A 9,619-nucleotide genomic window follows, 5' to 3' on the forward strand; every position below is an offset into this window, starting at 1 on the left:
AAACAAATCTTTGGACTTGAGGAAGGAAAACATTGTGTACAACGAGACCGCAGACACGGTTATTTATTGTGAGAAGAGGAACAACACCACAAGAAAGATTGCGGTCCTTTCTACAGATCCTCTTCAACTTTTACTTTTGAGTTCAACAACCATGCATATGGCTCATGTTCGCCGATACATATTAAATACCCTGTCTATAAAACAAATATTACAATAAATAAATTCTGCGAAGGAAGATAGCTCAACACGTACACGAGAATCTGGGGGGAGCTATTTACATTTGTGAAAAACAAATACTCTTTTACAAAGGGAAGCCGATGAGAAAGCAAATTAATTTAATTGCATTAGCCTCTAAGCACTCTGGCACTACATATCCCATGATACATCGCGACGCGGCACATGCGACAGTTTGCGATTATACTCCGCCCCACTTCCTAACACGTGGGAAGCATCAAAAGAAAGATCTTCCGGGGCAGAATGCTGCAGAGAATCGTGGTGAGGGCAAATGCGTGTGTAGGAAGCTTTGCGGGAGCGGGTCCACCCGTATTTGCGGGTGGCAATGACCTAGGGCGCTCGGATGGTGAAAACCAGAAGCGGGAGATGAAATGAATCTTAACCGCCCCACCCCTGCCCCCGTAGTAAAATACACTGGATCGATATAGTCATACTCTAATTATGCTGCCACATTATATAAAAGCTGGTACCTACTTTTTCCCTGTAGCTTTCTGTAGTTTTGTTTAATCTCTGAAGATACTCATCTAATGGTTCCCGCTTTTTGTGGCAGCATAGGTAACATGGTGCAACAAGTTATTTATATTTTCTGTCCTGAAATTACACATCTTCAAGTATATAATGTGATTAGAGGTTGATCATTATGCAAATAGATAACAATAACTACTTAAATTACCTTTTCTCAGCTGTCACTGCAGATGAGAATTGTGGGAGTAATTTGATGTACATCTGTATCATGTCAGATTACTCTTACAGGATGCTCTTTCTGATTTTATACAGTTACCCTTCTCATACTTTCCTGCCCTTCTAGATAGTAGGCCAGAGTTACATTTTCCTTTGGTAAGTCAGGTGGCATATAAATGGATTTAAAACAGTGCATTAGGTTTTCTAGATAAAAACAACCCAGAGAACTATTTTTTTGCTTAGCTCTTTGAAGTCTTTTCACTCAGACAAGGTATTTTGCTCTCTGACTTTCAGGATGTGAATTTGTGTTTGTGTATACCTGGAGGTAGAGGGGGAAGGCAAGTTTTTTGTTAACAACATTTGAGAAAGAGAGCCAACTAGGAATGAGAACCAGGCTGAGATGATACATCAAAAATGGTACACAAATGAAAATGTATTTAAACTACTCATTCTTCTTCCTAGCACCCTATACGGCTGGGATGCCACAAGCTCTCTTTGTCCCAGAAGCTCCATCAAACTCCCAGGAGTTACATTCCTCTCATCCCTATTGTAGTGGAACAGACAGTAAGTGGGCATCATTTTCTAAATATGATAAAGGAAGCAGGCAGGAAACTAGACTTTTGGCAGGTAACATTTTACTTCAGGCACATGGTAAGTCATTGGGGGAAAAGGGAAAGACTGGAAGCATGGTGTGGACACATCAATGCAAAATGAAAGGAGATCTAATGAAAATTCTTCAGAAAGATAAGATTGATTGATCTGGCATTCCATTCCTTTTATATTCCTTGACAAAATGCTCCTTACTGAATGATGAGATAAATTATTGTCTGTATATTTTGCCTTCTATTGCCTTTCATTGTTATGAAAAGAAGAATCATGAATGAAACATTGTTACCAGAAAATGGACTAACTCTGCTTAAGAATCCTTTATAGTTGGAAAGCTCTGTTTTGATCATTGATCCTTCTTTCAACTCCCTTATACATAGCTCTATTGATCTTTCAGGGCTGCTTAACTCTAATTCTATGTGAAGAATCTTGCCTCAGTTAACCTGAGCAGTAAACAGTTTATTTATATGTCAGACTCCTCTTGCAGAATATCAGGATTCTTTTCCACTCTTGTATTTGGAGTATACTTGTCCTGACCTTTAGTCTGTTTCAGGGCCGTGGTGAGCGAGCCTATGACATCTACTCTCGCCTTCTGAAAGAGCGCATTGTCTGTGTGATGGGACCGGTAAGTGTATGAAATATTTCCACAGTAAGCAATAAGACCAGACTGTCCAATATTTTGAGGAATTTGTGCTGAAGAATAGGTTTCTACTATTCATAAATGAAAAATGTGTGAGTGGTGCTTGTTGAAATCTTGCTGAAAAATAGCATGAGAAAGCTTCCTTATACCAACAGATAAGTCTTAGGTTATTCAATAACTAGCAAATCCAGAGGAAATTATGCAGACTTCAAAATATGCGAAGTTTTGTAATAAGCATATATAGTGCAGGATTTGGAGTATTTTTAACCATATTAATTTTTTAAGCTCTAAGTACTTGTAGTATCGGCTTTCCTTAGAAAATTGATTTCCAATTATTCACTTTTTAAAATGGCCCTTAAATAATGTGAATTTTAAATAATGTTTGTCTTTGAAAGCCAGATTTGGGCCACCATCTTGAAGCCAACTTCTCTCTCTTTAGAGCAGGGCTGTCAAACTCTTGGGCTGGATGCGTCCTATGCTGCTCACGCCCAGTTTAGCAAAGGGGAAAAAAGTCCCAATACATCATGTGATGACGATGTGAGTTTGACACCCCTGCTTTAGAGGGACTGAGCTGGTGAGAGTTCCTTTCTGGTTTTGGGCTGCCCACTTCAAAGAAAGCAAAAAGAATGGGAAATTGAGTTTATTATTCATGCTATAATCTTTGTGTGATCTCTATACAGATTGATGATGGTATTGCAAGCTTGGTCATTGCACAACTGCTTTTCTTGCAGTCAGAAAGCAATAAGAAGCCCATTCATATGTACATAAATAGCCCAGGTGAGTGATATTCAACATGAAGGTGCTACAGAGGAATGCATTCTCTCCTTGCTAGCAACTCCACCTACTTGTATCTTTTGTTTTTCTCAAATACATAGGGTTAGTTGCTTTTTAACATAATGCCCTTCAGGTGTGCTGAATTACAACTCTTGCTGTATCTCAGCCACCACTGGTCATACTGGCTGGGATGTAATCCATTTGGAGATTGCTAAATCGGGCAAGGCCATTTTAGTCCACAGAGTTACAATTAACATTTTCCCAGTATGGCAGTGAATTTTGTGATGGAAACACAAACAATTGTGATCTGTTTTAATTTCTCCCTATTTCTTAAAGAGTGCTCCCCCATTATTGTCTGCTGTGTTTCAGTCAAAAGAGGCGAATTACTTACTATGATCTTGTGTTTCTTGTTCTGCTTTAGAGTGCAGAACTCTTCCTACTGAAAAATTGTGAAGTTGAGATTGAAGATGCTCAGTTTTCTGTGTACAAGTCATCTCTCCCCAAGATATAATAATAACTATACCATATCATAAACTTATCACATTGGCTGGTTTTGTAGAGCACACACAAGCCATTAACTTTTTTTCAGCCTGGTACGTGTACAAATCCAGCCATGTTTCAAGACAAGCATGTATTTAATCGTCACAATCTTTCCTTACTTTGCATTCCTTTACAAATAGCCCTTGTTTGTTTAATGAACATTTGAAGTTACAACACTAAAAAAGTGGAACTTGTCCTCATCATAGTAATGGTCATATGATCAAAATTGGGGCAACTAGTATATATTTATGATGGTTACAGTATCTCAGGATCAAGCGATTGCCACTTGTGATCTTTTTAGCCAGCTTCCAACAAGCAGGGTCAAAGAGAGAAGCTAGATTTACTTAACCATGGTTATTTACTTAATAAATGTGGCAAAAATTGTGGGTGCAATTCATCACCTCGCTTAATGAAGAAAGTTCCAGTCTCAGTTGTGGTTGTAAGTTGGGAACTACTTTTATTCTGCTTATAAGCTTTCTTAGCTATCTTCAAAAATGATGCGTGTGTGTTAATTTTGAAAATTTAGGTTACTATAACATTAGCACTTAGACTTATATATCACTTTTTATAGCTCTCTCTAAGCGGTTTACAGAGTCAGCCTATTGCCCCCAACAATCTGGGTCCTCATTTTACCCACCTCAGAAGGATGGAAGGCTGAGTCAACTCTGAGCCTGGTGGGATTCGATCTGCCAAATTGCAGGCAGCCGACAGTCAGCAGAAGTAGTTTGCAGTACTGCACTCTAACCACTGCGCCACCGAGTCTCTTCTACTCAGCCTGTTCTATCCTTATCTGAGAATCACTATAATGGAATAAACTTGGTTCTCCCTGTAGGTGGTACAGTGACATCAGGATTAGCTATTTATGACACCATGCAGTACATCCTGAACCCTATTTGCACATGGTGTGTGGGACAGGCAGCCAGTATGGGCTCTCTGCTGCTGGCTGCAGGATCACCAGGCATGCGCCACTCCCTACCCAACTCCCGCATTATGATCCATCAGCCCTCAGGTGGGGCCCGGGTAAGTTTGGCCTTGCTGCTTCCAATTAGAGATGTCTGTATATCCCCACATAGCCATTGTGATTATAACTGGCACTGGTCCCATGAAGTTAGAAATGGAGGTGGGCAGGTACATGAAAGATCATGATCCCCTCGCATACCTCTGGTCCTTAGTGATGATTAAAATGTGTTAGCAGGCAGCCATCCATATTTTCTGTCCGCTTCCACTTAACAGGGCCAAGCTACAGACATTGCCATCCAAGCTGAAGAAATCCTCAAACTGAAGAAACAGATCAATGGCCTCTACGCCAAACACACCAAGCAGAACCTGGATGTGATTGGTAAGCACTTTCATTCCCCTGAAGCAGTCAGTATTCCACTGCAGAAAGAAGGGCTGGGGAAGAGCCTGTCTGGGGAGCAGTTGCAAGTAGCTGAGTATAGGAAGGCCAACCTCCTGCCTAAATTGTTTCCCAGTTTTAAAAAGTCCGCTTGTTCAGACTGCAGTGTGATAAGACAGGAGCCCTTCGTTACACCACTTTCCATCTGTTCTTCACTTGGGCACCTAGATGAATTTCATGGTTTGGGAGAGATGCCTTTTCTGCAATTAACAAAGTTCTCCCTTCCCTTCTTTCCTCTCAGAAATTTCTGTCTTTCTAAAGCTGCCCAAATTTATATGCTTAGCTTTGAAGGCTTGCATGGGAGTAAATATATATAGGCACATCAGTAAGTGTACTTGTGAGTTAATGATTATCTGTATTTAACCAAGATCATGTTAAAATGTGTTACCTTTACAGAGGCTGCAATGGAGAGAGATCGTTACATGAGCCCTGTGGAAGCCCAGGAATTTGGCATCTTAGACAAGGTGCTTGTCCATCCTCCACATGATGGTGAAGATGAACCGGAGCTGGTACAGAAAGAGACGCCACCTGTACCTATTATTTCCCCTTCCTCGGCTGAACCCTGAGGGATCTGTAGCCTTGTTTAGATGCGTTGTGGCATCATGGATTATAACAGTGAAATGGAAATGGGGCTGGTTGATCAAACTCACTACAATTGCCAGGGAATGTCCATCTAACTAGCTCTTCTCCTAAGGAATGCTCCAAAGAAGCCACTTGACAATGTTTGTAAAAGCCAGTCTCTTGACCTGTTCACTCTGGGATCCAGTTGTTATCCTATCCTTATTTTCTTTCCTAATTCATGGTATTCTTTAAATAGATTGAAATTAAACCTTGACTTGTATGGTGTGGATATTCTTTATTTTTATTTCTAAAAATGTTCTGTAGCATATAAAAGCCTATCCTGAGGCTCCCCCCCCACCCCCAAATTTCTGGGTGTGTTGAGCACAGCTAGTTTAAAAATACAACTTGTAGATTAAAACTATTTAGGTCATAAGTTGCAAAACAGACCATTTGTACACATAATGTCCATAGCAGAGTTTTCCCCCATCACCTTGATTAACTTCATCAATTGCTCTCTAACTATTGGGCAGGTACCTTTTCTTGATCTGAAATAGGTCCTCACTTGTTGTCCAAACTCCACTCCTACCAAATTCCTGCTCCAGTTGCAACTGGAAAACTCTTACCTGGTTTACAATTCTCTTATCACAGGCTCATGTAAAACAGGTATATTTTCCTATAACTGCAAGTAAGGCTTTTATGAAGCAGTGTATATTTATTACACCTTGTGCAAATATTCTTGTGACTTACATAAGAACGTGGAGAGTCATGTAGGTACTCACAGAAAAGTAAAAATGAAATACAAAGGAAAGTGAATACAAAGAACCAGGATTGTTAGTTTCTTCTTTATTCCTATGGCATCAACCACAGCGGTTCTGTCTTGGCATACTTGTCATTCCTGAGTGATCATTGAAAAATAGTTCTGTTTATTTGAGCTTGCAACCTTGCATGGTCATACAGTACGTACTGTTAGAGTAAGCAGTTGCTCCTCCTAAGCTGTTATGAAAGAAAACCATTTAGTAGGAAATGATAAAAGTAAGTTGGGCAATCTACTATGGTAGGACCCTAATTTTGGATTAAACATAGAGTTTTCATTCAGCACTAAGTCACAAGATAATTGTTTGGTTTCTGGTTGATATCTTGTAGAAACTCAACTGATTATTGCTATCAGTTGGCTATGAATCAAAGTTTAACAAGATAATATGAACAAGGTTCTAGATGAATATTTGTCTTTGGATATATTACATCAAGCAGTTGCAAAAGATGTCTGTGTAACAATTTCCTGGCTGTACCTACTTGGTCTTTTCTCTGGAGGGTTGTCCAAGTTTAAAGCTTTTCCAATCTTGGGCTCATGAATATTCTTGGAGCATGGCCAATGTTCTTAGTCCATTGATACAAGGTAGTTTGGAAAAGCTTGATCTCAATTCATGCTGCAAATTGGGAAGTTTTAAGTTCACATTTTATGGATGTTAGTATCTGAGGTTTATTTACATCTCACCTTCATTATTTAGAGAGAATGACCGTCCCAAGATCACCCAGCTGGCTTTTATGCCCAAGGCGGGAATAGAGCTCAGAGTCTCTTTATTTCCAGTTGGGTGCCTTAACCACTATGCTATCTCATCTTTCATTTAGAGCAAGGGTCCCCAAACTTGGCAACTTTAAGACTTGTGGACTTCAACTCCCAGAATTCCTCAGCCAGGAATTCTGGGAGTTGAAGTCCACAAATCTTAAAAGTTGCCATGTTTGGAGACCTGATTTAGGGGGTCAAGACATTGTACACAGCATTTCCTCTTTTTATTTTTCCCTACAACAATCCTGTGAGGTATAATATTGAGCTAATCCTGTGAACCTGGGCCTTCCTAGTCTTATCCCCTGCATGTACTGCTTTTTGCTTTCAGGTAGTCTTAAAACCACAATTGAGCCCTAAATTTTTGTTGCTAAGTGAAAAATTTGGTAAGCAAATTTTGCCTCATTTTGTGCCACAGTGAATCACTGCAGTTGTTAAAGTAGTAACATGGTTGTCAAGTGATTCTGGCTTCTCCATTGACTTTGCTTGTAAGAAGGTCATAAAAGGTAATCTCATGACCTCGGACACTGCAACCTTCATAAATATGAGTCAGTTGCCAAGCATCTGAATTTTGAGCATGTGATTATGGGGAAATACTGCAATGGTTGCAGGTGTGAAAAATCATAGGTCACTTTTTTCAGTGTTATTGTAACTGAATGGCATTAAAATAACTGTCTAGGTCTAAGTCTAGGACTACCTGTAATTGTTTTTCAGTAATGACCTTTATTTCTGCCCTGTGGTTTATTCTTTCATTGTTAAAAGAAAAAGACGTTCTTTAAAATAAATGGCGTCTAGTAGTTTAAAAATATGGCCATGTATTCTCATCTCATGTCGTTCTAAGTTTTAAAACAGTTACTGCTATCTTGGCTCTTATCTTCCAAGTCCTTCCCTCGGCAGATTCGATCTTTAAACTCAAGGGTTTCTCAAAGTTATTATTTTGGTTTTCTTGCGGTAGAGCAGATTGCGAAAATGCTGAGGTTGCCCCCACCCCCAGGCTGAAGGAAGACAATAAGCAGGTTGCTGTTTTCACGCTTTATGTACATCAAATCACAGATACCTAGCAAATCGATGTTGTTGAACTACACATCCCAGCATGCCTTCAAAGCAGAATCCCTCCCGAATCCGGACTTTATCCAATAGCGAATAGCGCGGCAGAAGGGCGGGGACTTTAGAAAAGGCGTTCGAAGGGACTTCAATTACAGGGTGGCGAGTCTCGGCTGGGGGACGGCGTGGTGGGCTTTTTTCACCAACCGGCATTGGGGGAAACTAAAGAGTCTAAATAGGGCTAAATTATCATACTTCGCCGTTGAAAACTTACTGATAATTTCTAAGTCATTTCTACGGTTTTATTGTTTTAATTATAGTTTTCTTTGGACAATCTATAAACACTAGGCTATTTGGAGAACTAGTTTATAAGGGATGGGTTTAGAATAGACCCTTTTTGTTCTAGTATTTGCGTGTGTTGTGTGAGTTAGAGTGAGGCGGGGAGGAGAGGACTAAAGATTGTTTTAATTCACTGAATATGATTTTGACTGCTGCCACAAATGTGGATCGTGACTGCTAAAATATAGCTAGCTTGTTACAGTTGTGTAAACCAGTCAATTATATTTTTATAAACTATGGTTAAACATTGGTTTACTCTAATGTCAACAACTTAAGGTTCAGTTGGCTTTAAAGATGTACATGTGTGAGATATAGAAAAAGTGAATGGTTTCTCCTTCAAATTTTGGCCTAGATGTTTTCTGGTTAAGCCTTTTCATGCACAGATCAGTAGAAATACGAAAAGAAAAATATAACTTTCAAAACTTTTAGCTACTACATGCCAATGTATAATGTCGCTTTCACATTTTTGGGGTGAAGAAAAGCACTCATATTTGGATCCTTTAATATTTGTTCTCAAATTAATAAAATAGTTGGAAAAGATGGCAATCATGTTTCAATCTGATGCAGAGAGAATGATCAGATAAGGACTGAGGAAGATTTAGATATAAGCCCTTTACTATTTGCTCATATTTTTGCTTTGTAAAATTTTAAGAGTTGAGATGTAAATACATTAAATAACATTAACACATAGCTTGATCAATATGCATGCTATCATACAGCAGTGTACTATACCTTGACCACTAAATACAGTAATGTAAATCATATCAAGCAATATGTTTGTTATGACATACAGTAATCTGTTCAGTGAAGATAAGTTTCCTTTGAATGTAATCTGGATTATTAAACATTATTTAATGTGCTTACAGCCCAGCTTCTAAAGAAATTTAGCACAAATGAATAAACAGTAAATACTTATTTAAAGGATTGAGCCTCCTTGTTTGGAGTTGCCAGCCATCTTGTATCTCTTGCAGACTAAGATCAAGTCCCCTTGGAAGGGTGACTTTGTGTAATGGATATGCCATAGAAGATTTTTTTTTTTAAAGCAACATTAGAAAGTAATTCACCATTTTCCCCTTAGGGAATTTTTTGGCTTCTAAGCCCTGGGATTTCCTATGGTCTCCCAATCAATTACTCACTGAACTTAAACTTACTCAGCCTTTCAGTATCAGCCAAGGCCAGGTATGGGAGTATGAGCTTGTTTCAATTTGTCACTGTCATTGTTTAACTATGGGCTAGCAGG

The 9,619-nt window shown here is 39.2% G+C and overlaps 1 protein-coding gene across 2 annotated transcripts; it reads left to right on the forward strand.

Annotated features, from left to right (window-relative positions):
* The first annotated feature begins 430 nt into the window (after window positions 1-430).
* Window positions 431-5,712, forward strand: CLPP (caseinolytic mitochondrial matrix peptidase proteolytic subunit). Of its 2 annotated transcripts, none has more exons than XM_026681984.2 (7): window positions 431-495; window positions 1,378-1,479; window positions 2,075-2,146; window positions 2,842-2,938; window positions 4,308-4,495; window positions 4,709-4,814; window positions 5,268-5,712. In XM_026681984.2, the coding sequence occupies exons 1-7, from the start codon at window positions 478-480 to the stop codon at window positions 5,435-5,437; spliced, it is 753 nt and encodes a 250-aa protein (XP_026537769.1). In that variant the 5' UTR covers window positions 431-477; the 3' UTR covers window positions 5,438-5,712. The 2 variants fall into 2 exon arrangements, with proteins under 2 accessions (XP_026537769.1, XP_087813115.1); XM_087956989.1 differs by having other exon boundaries at window positions 483-854.
* Window positions 5,713-9,619: the final 3,907 nt, after the last annotated feature.

The sequence above is a fragment of the Notechis scutatus genome, chromosome 2 (genome assembly GCF_049901735.1).
Source record: "Notechis scutatus isolate UNSWTSFEM ecotype Mainland chromosome 2, rNotScu1.2, whole genome shotgun sequence".
NCBI classification, from domain to species: domain Eukaryota; kingdom Metazoa; phylum Chordata; class Lepidosauria; order Squamata; family Elapidae; genus Notechis; species Notechis scutatus.

Bases quoted from the DNA above. Each gene is read 5' to 3' on its own strand.
- CLPP (XM_087956989.1), top strand. From the start codon at position 762: ATGGTTCCCGCTTTTTGTGGCAGCATAGGTAACATGGTGCAACAAGTT. The intron at 2,939-4,307 runs GTGAGTGATATT...TTCTCCCTGTAG, and splicing joins TATGTACATAAATAGCCCAG to GTGGTACAGTGACATCAGGA. The intron at 4,496-4,708 runs GTAAGTTTGGCC...TCCACTTAACAG, and splicing joins AGCCCTCAGGTGGGGCCCGG to GGCCAAGCTACAGACATTGC.